Source organism: Schistocerca nitens, chromosome 9 (genome assembly GCF_023898315.1).
Source record: "Schistocerca nitens isolate TAMUIC-IGC-003100 chromosome 9, iqSchNite1.1, whole genome shotgun sequence".
Lineage (NCBI taxonomy): Eukaryota > Metazoa > Arthropoda > Insecta > Orthoptera > Acrididae > Schistocerca > Schistocerca nitens.
In genome coordinates this window covers 209,468,752-209,488,662 of record NC_064622.1, presented here as the reverse complement: position 1 = coordinate 209,488,662, position 19,911 = coordinate 209,468,752, and the positions used below count along the sequence as shown (strand labels likewise).

Here is a 19,911-nt window from a genome sequence, read left to right as displayed (position 1 = left end):
GGTTGAGACATTGAAGAAGAAGAAGAAGAAGAAGAGGATTACAGTAGGAAACATGATGACGATGTAGAAGAAGAAGATAATTACAATGAGGAAGATGAGGTTCATGACTGAAGACGCTGTCCAACAAATCGTGTACAAATCTCAAATTTATCCGTCGGAATAAACCAAATAAACTGGTAAAGCAATAAGGTTTAGTGATAGCTTTGAAGGTGCCAGTCAATAGTTCTTATGATAACGATATCATCTGAAAAAGAACTTCGGGATGAACCGACTATTTCTTGAAGTTAACAGTGTGTGTGGAAAATAAAGACTCAACTGCAGGACGGGAAGCTGGGTATGAGAACATGTTGTTAGTTGAAATATATCGCCGAAAGGAGAACGTCGCAAATTCGAAAGATACAGAAATAGTTCACGTAATTATCGCATATCGGAAGCACGTGTTCGATCTTGGCAACAGGTGGTGACAAATCGCATATGATTTCAAAAGACATTTGAACATATAGGCAGAATTGTAGTGATATTGTCAAAAGCTGGCTGCCATAGAAGGTGAGAGCTTCTTGTGCCTCTACGCCCAGCAACGAACAGATCAACACAAACGTAGAAACTTGGACACACTGAACATAAACGCACAGAACACAAACAAACTCAGCTCATCCAAACAAACCAATGGCACACACTCACCTACAACAACAAAGCTACTCTCAGGTTTGGAAGCAGATCGAAAAACAAGGACTTAAAATAGCCTGCAGAACAGACAGCCTATACATAAAACTTTGGACAACCGGTGCAAACGGAAATAAAACACGTCTGGAAGCTATCAGCTCACATGTCAAGACTGCAGTTCAGTTTATGTTGGACAGACAGGTAGAAAACACAGCACCAGACACACTGAACACAGAAGGGCACTTAAGAGGATCAGCTGTCATTCTGCATTTGCATATAACATTATGGACATTAATAACAGGACAATGGACACAAACACTGACCTAAAATTCCTTACATTCAGCCACAATGTCCATAGAGATTCGTGGTAGAAGAAAATAAACATGTAAAAAACGCCACAGCGGAAATAAAGCAAATTATGAATGAACATAACGCACTTGCCGCGGTACCCTCTTCTCAGCTCTGAAGGAACTATCAGAAGATCAATCCGCATAACACACACACACAAACACACACACAGACACACATCGACGCCCAGCGCCATTTGGTGCAGTAACACCTGAATATTGAACACCCCGTAGGCGCATCAGATACTGGAATTAACATAAAGTGAGAACACTGTTTACATACACACATACTCCCCTCTGGCTCACCAGTTCACAAAAGTCACTGAAAACCAACGTATCCCCACCATATTTCCAAAGCCAGTACTTTAATCAAGCAAATGATAATTGAAAAATAAAACAAGCAATCCTTGATTACAGTTGAACATGATATAATGACATTTGTAGAACTATTTAACATTATCAATATCAAAACAGGAATAATTTAATTTTTGGCTTAACTGTTTGGTGAATATACGCAACGTAATACTGAAGATACCTAAATAATTGCGGATGAGTAACTGAAGCAAATTATCAGATGAAACGCAAATATTAGACACCCACATATACATTAAATTCTACTTGTAAGATATGTTTTTCTGGTAACTAATTTTGTAAATGTAAATACAATTCTCAGAACTGTCTGTATTATAATGTAAAATTACTATATATATTATTTGACAGAGAATAATTGAACCCAATGATGATGTTGGAACTTCACCAACACATGTTAGTGTGTGAAACAAGAAGAATTTACTTTGGCTGAAGGCAGAGCCACAATTCCACAATTATATTTATATTTCTCAGAGAAACGGCCTATTGATATGTAACAGAACAGATCCAGAAAATATCTCTGCAGATTCCGTATTTCTGGATTTTCAGAAGCCTTTGACACCAGTCTCCACAAGTGGATTCTAGTCAAATAGCAAGCCTGTAGAAGGTCGTTTCAGTTGTGTCACTGGATTCGTGATATTTCATCGGTAAGCCCACACATCGTAATAACTGGTAGGAAGCCAGCGAGTGAAACAGAAATGATTCCTGGTGGTCCCCCAAGGACTGCTATAAACTGTCTGCTGCTCCAAAGCTATATAACCGATTTAAATGCAATCTGGGAAGGCCTCTTAAACTATTTGTAGACGATGCTATTGTTTATCATCTAGTAAAGTCATCAAAAGATCAAGAAGAATGAATTAAACGAGATGTCTACGTGGTACAAAGAAATGACAATTCACACTAAACAATAAAAAGTGAGGGTTCACACAGATGAGCTTCGTTAACTGTAGTGAGCTTCATGTTCAATGGGCCTCTTGCAATATAAATCGTAATGACATGAAATGAGTCATTTTACGTTAACATCATAAATGAAATTGTAAGTATGGCAATTTGATGGAAATTTAAAAGGTTTTCGCTTTAAATATACAGATGTGGGTTAGTAATTACTACCCACCACGTTTTAGACATTATAATAATAGGAATCCTTCTATAGAACACAAAGAGTTGTCATGTAGAAACTTTTTCAGTGTGTTTTTAAATTTTACTTTGCTGTTTTTCAGACATTTTATAATACTGGATAAGTTACCAAAAATTTTAGTTGCTGCATTTTTCTTGGCTTTTTATGCCAAAGACAACCTTAATGTGGCGTAATGAGTGTCACATTTCCTTGTGGTATTGTAATTATTCTTGTGTGCTGCAGTTAATCATTTACAACAAATGTCATTAATGAGTAAATATACCATGAAGCAGTAGTGAATATACCTAACTCCTTAAGGCCACACACAACAAGATAGTCATGGGTTAACACCACTCGTTATTCTTACAGCACTTTTTTCAGTAATGATAACTTTCTTTCTTTGAGATACGGCATTATTCAATGAAAATCTGCAAAATATGTCAAATTGCTGATTTGCAACGAGTCTAAGTGCAGATGTGGCTGAAATACAATGTTTTAGGAGATACAATATGTGCTTTTTTCCGTTTAATTTCTCATGAAAATGGACCCAAAAGAATTTTGAATTTTCCACGCAATTTTTTATAACCTCACCATGTGTTCACTTAGCACTGGTGTAGTATTCCAGGATACGAAGAACTAAATGTGGTGTGTCTTTTTAAGATTCATATGAGACTATTGGAAGAAAAGACAATATTAAGAATATTGTTTACCATTTCTTCTGTTTTTGTATGTATGCTTAGGTTTATTACTAGTGTCATGTGCAAAAGGAAATAATTCTAATTGTTGTATATCAGACACAAGTTGGTTTACATAAAGGGTGTTCGGAAATTCCTGTTACGAACTTTTATGGCTTGTGGAGGCAGTGAGTACATAATATTCTGAAAAGAAACCCATGTCGATAAACGTACCATTTCCGTTCTATGACTAATTCAGTTTAGATATTTAACTCATCCACTTCTTCTTTAGGAACTGAATTAGGCGTTACGCAGGACATTTATTAGGTTATATATCGAAATGAAAGGTAACCAAACATTCATTAATCACTTCAGTATATTTTTTTGTATTAGTACTTAAATATTACTTATTTACATTATTCCAGAACGAAAAGTACCCACCATACTGTATGTACAGAACAGCACTAATGTATTAGAACAGCGCCTCGATGTGGAGACCACCAACTAAGTTGCAGACATTGTTCCTACGAAGCATGTTCTGCTAAACGCTCGTCATCCCACTTGATGTCCGTTCAGATTCTAGTGCAGTTGCCATAACTAGAGCCAGCAGATCTTCCTCTGTCTCTACATACGTCTCTGTATTAAACTTGGCATACGACCCCACAGGAAGTAGTCCATAGAAGTAAATCCCATCTTCCCTATTGTATACCAGGACAAGCAACCCTGAGACTTTTTCTCTTTCCCTCTGCAGACATGGATGCGTTACACATCTGAACTGAAACTGTCACAAACGGAAACGGAAACACGTGTTCCTATTCAAGGTGCTCTTTACTCGCCCCACTCCATAAGTCCTAGAAGTTTGTAACGGGAATTTCCGAGCCCCTGTATACGAGGAACAGTAATGGACTTGTGACTGAACCTTGGGGAACCTCATATACGAATTACTAAGCATGACTTTCGGAACTCCCTTAGTTAAGTATGACATTACACATTGGTTGGCTTTACCATCAACCCCTTAAGACTTCAACGTATCTAGGAGGCAACTTTGATTCTCACACTCAACTGCCTTACACATGTTACATAAAAATACCAACCATCTTTATTTTATTATAAAGTGTATCGAAAATTTTGGTGAGGAACACGTAAATGGAGTCTCATTAGAGCAACTCTTCTGATATACAAACTGTGGTTTGTTGAGGCATTATTGTTGCTCAGGTGAGACATAAATCTGGAATACATAATCTCCTCAAAAAGTTTCGAAAATGATGTCAGTAGTGAACCTAAAAAATTCCTTTAACCTCGGTCACATAAGAACTGAAGTACACTGAACAGGCAAAGAAACTGGTACACCTGCATAATAGCGTGTAGGACCCCGCGAGCACTAATAGTGCCGCAACGCGACTTGGCGTGGGCTCGACTAGTGCCTGAACTAGTCGTGGAGGTAACTGACACCATGACTCTGTAGGTCCCTGTTTTCAGAGATGGCTGGGAACTGCTGCGATACAGAACGTATAATTAAACGCCATCTAGCCGTCTAGTTTCTAGAATTATTTTATTTGGCTACTAATTTCGGCGATTTACTACGCCGACTATTCTAATAGTCGAAACATGATAGTTGAAGGTACCGCTGTAACTAGTAATACCAGTAAGTACTGCTGACCTCTGTTTTGATCACTACCGAGATGGAATCTTCCTACACGTCTGTCAAGGACATGGAGATGGCGTGGTAGATCGCCGAAACTGGTAGCCAAATAAGACGAGTTTGGAAACTACACTGCTGGAATGTGTTTAATTTGACGTCATGACACCATGAATTCTGCAGGGCTGTTCATAAATCCATAAGAGTACGAGGGGCTGGAGATCTCTTCTGAAAAACACTTTGCAAGGGATCCCAGATATGTGCAATAATGTTTGTGTCTGGGGAATTTGGTGGGCAATGGAAGTGTTTAAGCTCATAAGAGTGTTCCTGGAGCCACTCTGTAGCAATCCTGGATTGTGGGGTGTCGCATTGTTTTTCTGGAGTTGCCCAAGCCCCCCCATGAACCATGGACCTTGCCGCTCGTGGGGAGGCTTGCGTGCCTCAGCGATACAGATGGCCGTACCGTAGGTGCAACCACAACGGAGGGGTATCTGTTGAGAGGCCAGACAAACGTGTGGTTCCTGAAGAGGGGCAGCAGCCTTTTCAGTAGTTGCAGGGGCAACAGTCTGGATAATTGACTGATATAGCTTTGTTACAACAACCAAAACGGCCTTGCTGTGCTGGTACTGCGAACGGCTGAAAGCAAGAGGAAACTACAGCCGTAATTTTTCCCGAGGCCATGCAGCTTTACTGTATGGTTAAATGATGATGGCGTCCTCTTGGGTAAAATATTCCGGAGGTAAAATAGTCCCCCATACGGATCACCGGGCGGGGACTACTCAAGAGGACGTTGTTATCAGGAGAAAGAAAACTGGCGTTCTACGGATCCGAGCGTGGAATGTAAGATCCCTTAATCGAGCAGGTAGGTTAGATAATTTAAAAAGGGAAATGGATAGGTTAAAGTTAGATATAGTGGGAATTAGTGAAGTTCGGTGGCAGGAGGAACAAGACTTTTGGTCAGGTGAATACAGGGTTATAAATACAAAATCAAATAGGGGTAATGCAGGAGTAGGTTTAATAATGAATAAAAAAATAAGAGTGCGGGTAAGCTACTACAAACAGCATAGTGAACGCATTATTGTGGCCAAGATAGACACGAAGCAGACGCCTACTACAGTAGTACAAGTTTATATGCCAACTAGCTCTGCAGATGATGAAGAAATTGTTGAAATGTATGATGAGATAAAAGAAATTATTCAAATAGTGAAGGGAGACGAATATTTAATAGTCATGGGTGACTGGAATTCGAGCGTAGGAAAAGGGAGAGAAGGAAACATAGTAGGTGAATATGGATTGGGGGTAAGAAATGAAAGAGGAAGCCGTCTGTTAGGATTTTGCATATAGCAATAACTTAATCATAGCTAACACTTGGTGCAAGAATCATAAACGAAGGTTGTATACATGGATGAATCCCGGAGATACTAAAAGGTATCACATAGATTATATAATGGTAAGAGAGAGATTTAGGAACCAGGTATTAAATTGTAAGACATTTCCAGGGGCAGATGTGGACTCTGACCACAATCTATTGGTTATGAACTGCGGATTAAAATTGAAGAAACCGCAAAAAGTTGGGAATTTAAGGAGATGAGACATGGATAAACTGACTAAACCAGAGGTAGTACAGAGTTTCAGGGACAGCGTAAGGGAACAATTGACAGCAGTGGGGGAAAGAAGTACAGTAGAAGAAGAATGGGTAGCTCTGAGGGATGAAGTAGTGAAGGCAACAGAGAATCAGGTAGGTAAAAAGATGAGGGCTGGTAGAAATCCTTGGGTAACAGAGGAAGTATTGAATTTAATTGATGAAACGAGGAAACATAAAAACACAGTAAATGAAACAGGCAAAAAGGAATACATGCGTCTCAAAAATGAGATAGACAGGAAGTGCAAAATGGCTAAGCAGGGATGGCTAGAGGACAAATGTAAGGATGTAGAGGCTTATTTCACTAGGGGTAAGATAGATACTACCTACAGGAAAATTAAAGAGACCTTTGGAGAAAAGAGAACCACTTGTATGAATATCAAGAGCTCAGATGGAAACCCAGTCCAAACCAAAGAAGGGAAAGCAGAAAGGTGGAAGGAGTATATTGCGGCTCTATAGAAGGGCGATGTACTTGAGAACAATATTATGGAAATGGAAGAGATTGTAGATGAGGATGGAACCGGAGATACGATACTGCGAGAAGAGTTTGACAGAGCACTGAAAGACCTGAGGCGAAACAAGGCCCCCGGAGTAGACAACATTCCATTAGATCTACTGACGGCCTTCGGAGAGCCAGTCCTGGCAAAACCACACCATCTGGTGAGCAAGATGTATGAGACAGGCGAAATACCCTCAGACTTCAAGAACAATATAATAATTCCAATCCCAAAGAAAGCAGGTGTTGACAGATGTGAAAATTACCGAACTATCAGTTTAATAAGTCACAGCTACAAAATAGTGACGCGAATTCTTTACAGAAGAATGGAAAAACTGGTAGAAGCCGACCTCGGGGAAGATCAGTTTGGATTCCGTTGCAATGTTGGAACACGTGAGGCAATACTGACCCAAGGACGTATCTTAGAAGAAAGATTAAGGAAAAGCAAACCTACGTTTCTATCACTTGTAGACTTAGAGAAAGCTTTTGACAATGTTGATTGGAATACTCTCTTTCAAATTCTGAAGGTCGAAGGGGTAAAATACAGGGAGCGAAAGGCTATTTACAATTTGTACAGAAAGCAGATGGCAGTTATAAGGCTCCAGCGGCATGAAATGGAAGCAGGGGTTGGGAATGGACTGAGACAGTGTTGTAGCCCGTCCCCGATGTTATTCAATCTGTATACTGAGCAAGCAGTAAAGGAAACAAAAGAAAAGTATGGAGTAGGAATTAAAATCCATGGAGAAGAATTAAAAACTTTGAGGTTCGCCGATGACATTATAATTCTGTCAGAGACAGCAAAGGTCTTGGAAGAGCAGTTGAACGGAATGGACAGTGTGTCGAAACGAGGGTATAAGATGAACATCAACAAAAGCAATACAAGGATAATGGAATGTAGTCGAATTAAGTCGGGTGATGCTGAGGGAATTAGGGTAGGAAATGAGACACTTAAAGTAGTAAAGGAATTTTGCTATTTGGGGAGCAAAATAACTGATGATGGTCGAAGTAGGGAAGATATAAAATGTAGACTGGCAATGGCAAGGAAAGCGTTTCTGAAGAAGATAAATTTGTTAACATCGAGTATAGATTTAAGTGTCAGGCAGTCGCTTCTGAAAGTATTTGTATGGAGTGTTGCCATGTATGGAAGTGAAATATGGACGATAAATAGCTTGGACAGGAAGAGAATAGAAGCTTTCGAAATGTGGTGTTACAGAAGAATGCTGAAGATTAGATGGATAGATCACATAACTAATGAGGAGTTATTGAATAGAATTGGGGAGAAGAGGAGTTTGTGGCACGACGAGAAGAAGGGACCGGTTGGTAGGACATGTTCTGAGGCATCAAGGGATCACAAATTAGCATTGGAGGGCAGCGTGGAGGGTAAAAATCGTATAGGGAGACCAATAGATGAATACACTAAGCAGATTCAGAAGGATGTAGGTTGCAGTAGGTACTGGGAAATGAAGAAACTTGCACAGTATAGGGTAGCATGGAGAGCTGCATCAAACCAGTCTCAGAACTGACGGCCACAACAACAACAACCAAGCTCGTCGGAATGCACAATGGACATGAATGGATTCAGGTGATCAGACGGTATGCTCATCTATGTATCACCTGTCAGAGTGGTATCTAGACGTATCAGGGGTCCCATATCACTGTAACTGCACACGCCTCACACCCTTACAGAGCCTCCGCCTGCTGACGTGAAGGACCCATGAAGTCAAGTGCTTGTCTCCATACCCGTACACGTCCTCCCGTTCTATACAATTTGAAACGAAGCAGGTCGTTTCCAGTCATCAACAGTCAAATGTCGGTGTTGACGGCCCCAGGCGAGGCTTAAAGATTTGTGTCGTGCAGTCATCAAGGGTGAATGTGAGTGAATTCGACTCCGAAAGTTCCTATCGATGAATTTTCGTTGAATGGATCGCGCGCTGACACTTGTTGATGGCCCAGCATTGAAATCTGCAGCATTTTGAGGAAGGGTTGCACTTCTGTCAAGCTAAACGATTCTCTCCAGTCGTCGTTGGTCCCGCTATTGTACGATCTTTTTCCGGCCACAGCGATGTCGGAGATTTTATGTTTTACCGGATTCCTGATATTCACGGTACACTCGTGAAATGGTCGTACGGGATGATCCCTGTGGTGTCACCGCCAGACACCACACTTGCTAGGTGGTAGCTTTAAATCGGCCGCCGTCCATTAGTACATGTCGGACCCGCGTGTCGCCACTCTGTGATCGCAGACCGAGCGCCACCACACGGCAGGTCTAGAGAGACGTACTAGCACGCCCCAGTTGTACGACGACGTTGCTAGCGACTACACTGACGAAGCCTTTCTCTCATTTGCCGAGAGACAGTTAGAATAGCCTTCAGCTAAGTTAATGGCTACGACCTAGCAAGGCGCCATTAGTTACTTCTTGAATCTAAAGAGTCTCACTTGTATCATCAAGAATGCTGTATACCAAAGGACGATATAAAAGTTAAGTGTTCTAGTAGCTACGTTCTTTCCTTTATCACATTCATTACGAATCCTGTTCCAGACTTCGCGCCAGTCGGCGTGTGTGTACGTGTGCTCTTTCGGCTGCCCGTCTCTGTGGACTGGCTGCCTTGTCAGTCCACTACAATCCCCACTCCATGGCTACCTCTGAGATGCTGTGTTGCATCGCTCATGTGCCGACTATGAGCCCACGTTCAAGCTCACTTAAATTGTGATAACCTTCCACTGTAGCAGCAGTAACTGACCTAACAGCTGCACCAGATACTTGTTGTCTTATATAGTCGTTGCCGACCGCAGTGCCGTATTCTGCCTTTTTACATGTCTCTGTTTTTGAATACGCTTGTGTATATTAGTTTTTTTGGCGCTTCGGTGAGTATTTAATAGTTGTCTATTCAGCTAAATAACTATGGATTCAAACGTCAAACAAATTATATTGGAATCATCACACAGAAAATGTTGTGAGAAAGGACACTCGGAAGATGCAACGAATGCGCTAAAGAGACTACCTGCACTACGCTTGTCCGTCCTATTCCTGTATACTGCCACATGGCATGAGATCAGTACCAGATGGGATTGACGAAACACATCGAATAGTTCAAAGAAGAACAGCTCGTTTTGCATTACCGCTAAATTCGGCAGGGTGTGTCACGGATATGGTAGTTCGGGTGTCCATCATAAAACAAAGACGTTTCTAGTTGAGGGAAGGTCGTTTGACGAAATTTCCATCATCGACTATTTCCCCCGAAGGCGAGAAATGGTCCGGAAGAGGATCTGTGAACCGACCGACAAGTGTGAATGGCAGAACAGTCTTGTAGATGCATATTTCGATCTATATGTGAAGGATGGCTAGTGAGAGCAATACAAAATTAAGTGACAAGTTACTTTGATTTCTTCGAGTATTGACTCCCTTGCTGTTTCTCCCATTATAAGTCATATTCTATATCCTGACTGAATAATTGAGCGTTATACCTTGCTTTCAAGCAACTTCCCTACGTAATTTAGCAATAACTCTTGATGTCCGTGAATTGACTGTTATTGGGAATGGCGATGATATAGTGTAAGCTCAGTAATGGAATTTTTTCACGGTCGCCAAGCCAATGATGGAAATCACACTTCACTGTCCGTTGCGACGTCACCCATAACATATAATTTATATTTGCCGAAGAATTCAGTTTTTACTCAGTCTTACGCATAAAATATCTTCAATGTATTCATGTTCACGTCACAAAAAGGTGGTGAATGGATGGTTTCACGTTTTATAAGTCTATACGGACTGCCGTGGGCTTTTGAGCTCAGAGTGTTATCTATGTCTAAGTACGTTCCGTTTTTTACACGAAATTCTTACCTCAGATAACAATTTGACAAGGCATTTGTTACATTTCAAAAATTTTAAAATATCTTACGTATGTCGCTTGAAATAATGCCACACACGCGACGAGAACGCAGCAGCAGAACTGTGTCATTACGACGGAACTCATAGTGTACTGCAAGTGCTTAATGAACCTGGAACAAAAGAAAGTACCTTTACTTGCACTAGACACAAGCTGAGGCAAGTGTATTTAATTGTAAAACAAAAACTGATTCTGCGTTGGAGGATTTTGAAAGACAACTGTCTACAATGTCACGTTATTTTAAGAAACTAAGACTATATGAAAATACAACTACTGTTGATGTTTTTTTGTTAAAATTAATAAAAGTGTACATTGCGGAAAAATACTTTCATTAGTTTGCAATACACCACACGCCATAATTTAAGTTGTTGTCACAATATCATTTAATTCATTATTATTCCAAATTAAATGTTTGTGGCATATAACGTGTTAGAAAACGTATTTACGACATTCTGTTTAACTACAAATAACTTACAGTTGAAAGTCTGTCGGACTGTAACGTCTTCTTCGCTCCCTTACATACTGAAGCGTCGGGGGGAAGGGGAGGGGGACAGCTCTTTCTCTCCTTCATGCGGGGTTTTACACATTCTTTTGTGTTTCCATTATCGTGCTTTCAGTGTACCATAGTACCACATTCCACCCATGAACAGTCGTACGGAGATTCTTATGTTATCCAGCAGGTCATTTACAATGACGAACAAGATCACAATCACCACCCGCTTATTAGGGCGTTGAACCAACTTCGGAACACAGAACAACAGTGATCCTGCTTCACATGTACTCGAAAAGTCATTGGTACGTTTTTGAAGACACGTGTGACCAGATGTCTCTGCACAAGTGATACAGTTCCTGCAATATAGTGTGAAGTACGACAACACAGTGTCTAATAATTTTTCACATGATTAATTCTGCAACAATAATATAAGGTGTAATATCTGTGATATGTATCTTTTACAATTTTATTAATGTTATCATATAATTAATAGTTAATGAATTATTTCCATGAACTAACCAAAAAGGAGAATTGGAATTACAATGTAACAAAAACATTCACCTACACAGGAAAGTTTGCTATTGTATAGAGCCAAAGAACACGTTTAAAATAAGTGCATTGTCGGGCAGAAGGCATCAGCTGAGAGAGTTGCTAGCGAAAAGTGTTCAAGTGCGCGGGAATGTAAGGAACAAACTGCAATTTTTTTATGGTCAGCCATATTATGTGTTTGTAAATAGACACAGTACATTATCAACAAGAGGAATTAATTTCAGGAAGAGTCCTGTGAGCCCAAACGTGTTATTTGGAGCGACGATAATGAAGAGTCTGTTGTCATACATAGTCGACAAGTAATGCCTTACATCGCATCAGCAGCAACTCATCAAAGGAAGATCCGACCAGTTTCATCTTTAGACTGTACAAGGATAGCCAGCGCAGTAGTTTCTCTTAACTGAATAACAAGAGTGTAGTGCAGCAACTATTGTAGCGTAAATTAACTTCACCTCGTGTACCTAACAGGGTCCTAACCTATCACCATTACCGGCAGCGAGAATAGTATCAAAGAAAAAATAGTAAAATATTGAAAGTGATGAGCTTGGTTAATGTTGGTAACTGAGATAATGAAGTACAATTAGAAAACTGAGAACTATCTAAAACTGCCCTTTAACGGCAGTGAACTTTGTTGCTTGGTAGACCAACAATAGTTACAGAATAATGACTAAATGTAAAAGAGTAAAACCGTGATTTCAATGAATGTTGAAAACATATTATTTCGGAATAATACATTTCATGTTTCGAGCGCATTGCAAACTCTGCACACAGTTGCAAATTACTAATACTGTAGTGACATTTATTCTTCGCTAAGCGAAAAATTACGAAGTTCCAGAACTAACTTACTGTAATAGCAAACAAGTATTTATGAACATTCATATTTCTAAAATCAGTAGTAGTTAGCATTGCATTCCAGTGCGTAACGCAAAGCTATTCATTAAGCGAAATGTTTTGCGAACAATTAACTTTTGCGTGCATATGATCAATAAAAATTATTCTGTTGGTTTTCTGCTTGTTGTTGTTGTTGTGGTTTTCAGTCCTGAGACTGGTTTAATGCAGCTCTCCATGCTACTCTATCCTGTGCAAGCTTCTTCATCTGCCAGTATCTACTGAAGCCTACATCCTTCTGAATCTGCTTAGTGTATTCATCTCTTGGTCTCCCTCTACGATTTTTACCCTCCACGCTGCCCTCCAATACTAAATTGGTGATCCCTCGATGACTCAGAACATGTCCTACCAACCGATCCCTTCTTCTATTGTGCCACAAACTCCTCTTCTCCCCAATTCTATTCAATACCTCCTCATTAGTTATGTGATCTACCCATCTAATCTTCAGCATTCTTCTGTAACACCACATTTCGAAAGCTTCTATTCTCTTCCTGTCCAAGCTATTTTATCGTCCATTTTTCACTTCCATACATGGCTACACTCCATACAAATACTTTCAGAAACGACTTCCTGACACTTAAATCTATACTCGATGTTAACAAATTTCTCTTCTTGAGAAACGCTTTCCTTGCCATTGCCAGTCAACATTTTATATCCTCTCTACTTCGACCATCATCGGTTATGTTACTCCCTAAATAGCAAAACTCCTTTACTACTTTAAGTGTCTCATTTCCTAATCTAATTCCCTCAACATCACCCGACTTAATTAGACTACATTCCATTATCCTCGTTTTGCTTTTGTTGATGTTCATCTCATACCCTCCTTTCAAGACACTGTCCATTCCGTTCAACTGCTCTTCCAAGTTCTTTGCTGTCTCTGAGAGAATTACAATGTCATCGGCGAACCTCAAAGTTTTTATTTCTTCTCCATGGATTTTAATTCCTACACCATACTTTTCTTTTGTTTCCTTTATTGCTTTCTCAATATACAGATTGAATAACATCGGGGATAGGCTACAACCCTGTCTCACTCCCTTCCCAACCACTGCTTCCCTTTCATACCCCTCGACTCTCATAACTGACATCTGCTTTCTGTACAAATTGTAAATAGCCTTTCGCTCCCTATATTTTACCCCTTCCACCTTCAGAATTTGAAAGAGAGTATTCCAATCAACATTGTCAAAAGCTTTCTCTAAGTCTACAAATGCTAGAAACGTAGGTTTGCCTTTCCTTAATCTTTCTTTTAAGATAAGCCATAGGCTCAGTATTGCCTCACGTGTTCCAACATTTCTACGGAATCCAAACTGATCTTCCCCGAGGTCGGCTTCTAGCAGTTTTTCCATTCGTCTGTAAGGAAATCGCGTTACTAATTTGCAGCTGCGACTTATTAAACTGATAGTTCGGTAATTTTCACATCTGTCAACACCTGCTTTCTTTGGGATTGGAATTATTATATTCTTCTTGAAGTCTGAGGGTATTTCGCCTGTCTCATACATCTCAACAGATGGTAGAGTTTCGTCAGGACTGGATCTCCCAAGGCTGTCAGTAGTTCTAATGGAATGTTGTCTACTCCGGGGGCCTTGTTTCGACTCAGGTCTCTCAGTGGTCTGTCAAACTCATCACGCAGTATCGTATCTCCCATTTCATCTTCATCCACATCCTCTTCCATTTCCATAATGTTGTCCTCAAGTACCTCGTCCTTGTATAGACCCTCTATATACTCCTTGCACCTTTCTGCTTTCCCTTCTTTGCTTAGAACTGGGTTTCCATCTGAGCTCTTGATATTCATACAAGTCGTTCTCTTTTCTCCAAAGGTATCTTTAATTTTCCTATACGCAGTATCTATCTTACCCCTAGTGAGATAAGCCTCTACATTCGTACTTTTATCCTCTAGCCATCCCTGCTTAGCCATTTTGCACTTCCTGTTGATCTCATTTTTGAGACGTTTGTATTCCTTTTTGCCTGCTTCATTTACTGCATTTTTATATTTTCTCCTTTCATGAATTAAATTCAACATATCTTCTGTTACCCAGGGATTTCTACTAGCCCTCGTCTTTTTACCTACTTGATACTCTGCTGCCTTCACTACTTCATCCCTCAAAGCTACCCATTCTTCTTCTACTGTATTTCTTTCCCCCATCCCTGTCAACTGTTCCCTTATGCTGTCCCTGAAACTCTGTACAACCTCTGGTTTAGTCAGTTTATCCAGGTCCCATCTCCCTAAATTCCCACCTTTTCGCACTTTCTTCAGTTTTAATCTACAGTTCATAACCAATAGATGGTGGTCAGAGTCCACATCTGCCCCTGGAAATATCTTACAATTTAAAACCTGACTCCTAAATCTCTGTCTTACCATTATATAATCTATTTGATACCTTTTGGTATCTCCAGGGTTCTTCCATGTATACAACCTTCTTTCATGATTCTTGAACCAAGTGTTAGCTATGATTAAGTTAAGCTCTGCGCAAAATTCTACCAGGCTGCTTCCTCTTTCATTTCTTATCCCCAATCCATATTCACCTACTATGTTTCCTTCTCTCCCTTTTCCTACGCTTGAATTCCAGTCACCCATGACTATTAAATTTTCGTCTCCCTTCACTATCTGAATAATTTCTTTTATCTCCTCATAGATTTCATCAATTTCTTCGTCATCTGCAGAGCTAGTTGACATATAAACTTGTACCACTGTAGTAGGCGTGGGCTTCGTGTCTATCTTGGCCACAATATTGCGTTCACTATGCTGTTTGTAGTAGCTTACCCGTACTCCTATTTTTTTATTCGTTATTAAACCTACTCCCGCATTACCCCTATTTGATTTTGTATTTATAACCCTGTATTCACCTGACCAAAAGTCTTGTTCCTCCTGCCACCGAACTTCACTTCCCACTATATCTAACGTTAACCTATCCATTTCCCTTTTTAAATTTTCTAACCTACCTGCCCGATTAAGGGATCTGACATTCCACGCTCCGATCCGTAGAACGCCAGTTTTCTTTCTCCTGATAACAACGTCCTCCTGAGTAGTCCCCGCCCGCAGATCCGAATGGGGGACTATTTTACCTCCGGAATATTTTACCCAAGAGGACGCCATCATCATTTAATCATACAGTAAAGCTGCATGGCCTCGGGAAAAATTACGGCTGTAGTTTCCCCTTGCTTTCAGCCGTTCACGGTACCAGCACAGCAACGCCGTTTTGGTTATTGTTACAAGGCTATATCAGTCAATCATCCAGACTGTTGCCCCTGCAACTACTGAAAAGGCTGCTGCCCCTCTTCAGGAACCACACGTTTGTCTGGCCTCTCAACAGATACCCCTCCGTTGTGGTTGCACCTACGGTACGGCCATCTGTATCGCTGAGGCACTCAAGCCTCCCCACCAACGCCAAGGTCCTTGATTTATGGGGGGGTTTTCTGCTTAGGTCATGGTATTAACTGGGTTTCTGTATCTGAGATAGAGACAGTGCTTTTGGTTTCGTTCTCGACTGATATCGGTTCAGTGAATAGTTCGGAATTGCAGTCTGTCAGCAATTAATAATCACACAGTAGTTTTTGCTCACATAGTGAGCTGCCGACCGTTCATTAATAATATGTAACCTAAAATTATACATAATACATTCAGTTTATTTATTCCAAATCTCGCTAACTATTTCACACTTTTACCTTTGTTGTAAACATTTCTTTCGATCGTAATCGTGCAAAAATAGTCGCGCAGTAACAATTCAGTTAGAACTGTATCTGCAATTACCTGGGTATTCATTATTATTCTTCCCAAACAACTTGAAATATTCGGTGCATGTGTGGTTTAAAAATCCTAATTAACCAGAAGTGTAGGTCCGTTATAATTTCATATAAATTATGGGCTGGTAGTTTACTGGTACGGTGCTGCTGCCCAATGGCTTCTCATAGGTGTTGAACTGGGTTGGGACAGACGAATTTGGTAGCCAAGTTAATAGAACGGTGCCTAGGGTAATTCGTTCCTGCACCGTTCGTTACGATGGCGCTTCCATGGTGGCTGCTAGGGACTGACATTCTCTGCTGAAGAAGGATGAGGATTGAAAACGGAAAAGGCTCACTCAGCGTTATTTGAACTTATTTATTGCAGTTTGTTTTCACTCATTGAATTGTAACTGTAGGTAAAGATGGCGGGAGAGGAGAATGACACGGTCTTGGCCTCTGGCAGCGGACTGTTCGCCCTGGTGCTGCTGATGCTGCCTCGCCTGATACTAGTATTGCACGGTCGGGGCAGGTGTGGCCAGAGGTAATGTCTGCAAGAACTTCTAAAAATATCATGTATCGATGCCCAGATCTTAGAGGACTTCTGTTGGTACCCCAGAAAGGGCATGTGTGTCTAGACCTCCATGTCGGACTTCCACGTCCGCCGCAAAGTGGGGTACTATCCTGGCACCCAGATGCTTAGGCGGCAGGCTGTGGTTCGTATCCCAACAGTGGTAGTCGCGTCTACGTCGTTGGCACTGCGCTGATCATCGCACGATCGTCGTCACGAAAATGACAACCTGTCAGAGTGCTAACCGACTAGTTGTGGTGGACGTAAATGGCGCTGCTCCCTGCTGCCTTTGTGCTGATATGGCGAAAACCGACCAGTGAAAGTCGAGACTGGTATTTTAGTTCTGAAATACTGGTATTTTTCGGTATTTGTTTTGTCTCTGTTATAACAGGTGCTTTTCTTTTTTACGAGTAACTGGGTACAAAGCTGAAATATAGTTAGCAGCAGTGCTAAAATTTCTCGTTTTTAAATAATTTTTTTAAGAACGAGTAATTTATATTCGCAAAATCTTCATTGCTTTGAAACATTGCGTTACTATAAAAAGTGATAAAAGCGCTCAGTGCTATTTTAATAACAGTGCCAACAGAAACGAGCAACAAACACATGGCATAAGAATTTGTACAGCATTGCTGAGACAATAATGCACCTTTTATAACTTGACGTGGCTTATTAGATGATACGCATGTACATGCAATGAGCAAGACATGCCCCATCTGGTCTGTATGATGTGCTGCCTTTGTCTACGTAACAGGATTTTATCTGGTTGTAGCCCATAAAAAGTGACAAATTAACACGAAAAACTGAGTTCATCCATGTCATTTTTCACCCTTCGCAACTGACTATTCGTAATGTCCAGCTAGTGGTATGATCCCTGAATACAACATAATTTTTGAGCAGAGTTTAGAATCAAAATGAGAATACCGGTGTTGTTTTTTCCTTTTGTTTTCTTTTTAAGTAGTCACCCTCGTATCACTATTAGATTTATTATTTTGCGTATTTAATTTAATATCTTGTGTCTATGTATCTTGAATGTAAGGAAGTCAAAATTTGTTTCGAATAGAGTGACCAGTGTAATGTGTACAGAATATGGACTGAGAGTAAACAGAATAAAGGCGAAAGTAATGAGAAATAGCAGATATATGGACCGCGAGAAACTTAACATCAGGATGGTTCATCACGAAGTAGATGAAGTTCAGGAATTCTGCTACCTAGCCAGCAAAATGATCCATGACGGATGGAGCGACGAGGACATAAAAAGCAGACTGGCACAGGCAAAAATGACAAAAACCGAAATCGGTTAGTTCACAAACCGGTTATTATGACCGGTTTTGCCGGACGCGGTGGCCGAGCGGTTCTAGGTGCTTCAGTCCGGTACCGCGCGACTGCTACGGTCGCTGGTTCGAATCCTCTATCGGGCATGGATGTGCGTGATGTCCTTACTGCAGTTAGGTTTAAGTACTTCTAAGTTCTAAGGGACTGATGATCTCAGATGTTAAGACTCATAGTGCTCAGAGCCATTTCAGCCATTTTCTGACCGGTTTCAACAGTCGTATTATCATGGCGCTGAGAAAAAACCGCCGGCCGCGGTGGTCTAGCGGTTCTAGGCGCGCAGTCCGGAACCGTGCGACTGCTACGGTCGCAGGTTCGAATCCTGCCTCGGGCATGGATGTGTGTGATGTCCTTAGGTTAGTTAGGTTTAAGTAGTTCTAAGTTCTAGGGGACTTATGACCTAAGATGTTGAGTCCCATAGTGCTCAGAGCCATTTGAACCATTTTTTGTAACACTCATTGACAGACCTCGACCTTGTAGTTATTTTCTTTGTGTGCCACTTTATTAACCTTGCTAATAACAAATACAAATAATGACTGGTTTGCTATAGAAGATAATCGGTGTAGAGGTGCTATTTGGAAAAATTCTGTTTTGCATGTAAGTATTCCGATGTTCTGTCACACATTTGTGTGGGTGAAAATGACCTAATAATGGTATGTAGCTATTCAGGAAGGCAGATGTTGGTTGTCCCAGCCTGATAGTATTGTAATGCCTGCGAGGATAGCAGGCTATGGGATTGTCTGTTTGATGGCAATGGAGTTGTTGGATATCACCAGTAATAATTCGTGCACTTTGGACTGTACGCCGTTTTTAGAGCTTAGTGCTTAACACCCAAATCTACAGTCCTTACAAGTTACCAGCACCAGTACAGAGAACTACAAATAAAAACTGGTAGTCGATAGAAAAACACAAAGCAACCGGAATACCAACATGCAAAACAAAAGCGCTACGAGCTTATGCACCAGCCTGATAGTTCATGTCAGCCGCATTCGTCCTTTTAAAGGAATTATATAGGTGCCGCGTCCAGGCAGCAGCATCTTCGGAAGGTGCGAGGGAAATTTGTGGGAAAAAATGTGAGATGGAAAAGACTAGCTAAGAAAAGGAAGAGAGTTCTGCAGTTATCCTGATACACTGCCATGTACTGAGGCCTGGAGAAAGAATAGTAAAATAACAAAAGGATTTCCTCTTCCTTTAGGGCAAAATGTTCTACAACAGGTCAAGGTGACGTAGTTGTAACACCAGGCTTCGAGCTCTGGACGGAAATGCAAAGAAATACAGGAAGCTCCATTATAATACGGCTGATAAGTTGTTGTAAAATTGTAAAAACCATCCAGGACGTGCTCTAATAGATGATACCTTATTTTCATGCCATCGGACGTGATATGCCAAACCAGCAGCGGACCCTAGAGTTAGATTGCAATGTTAGAGCACTGGAGAACAAAATCCTGCGGCTATAAAGCACATCTGACAACTTACAATTCATGAAAGTAAACAAGTTCAGTGATAAGCAGGGAGGGTGCAAGGAAAAGTTTC

At 40.7% G+C, this 19,911-nt stretch overlaps 1 protein-coding gene across 1 annotated transcript in view; it reads right to left on the bottom strand.

Moving 5' to 3' along the window:
- LOC126204107 (odorant receptor Or2-like) overlaps positions 1-19,911 on the bottom strand; it is a 52,200-nt gene that overhangs the window by 25,809 nt on the left and 6,480 nt on the right. The window contains exon 2 of the mRNA XM_049938523.1: positions 10,847-10,946. Within this exon, the coding sequence (XP_049794480.1) occupies positions 10,847-10,946 (100 nt within the window). The remainder of the gene's footprint in view (positions 1-10,846; positions 10,947-19,911) is intronic.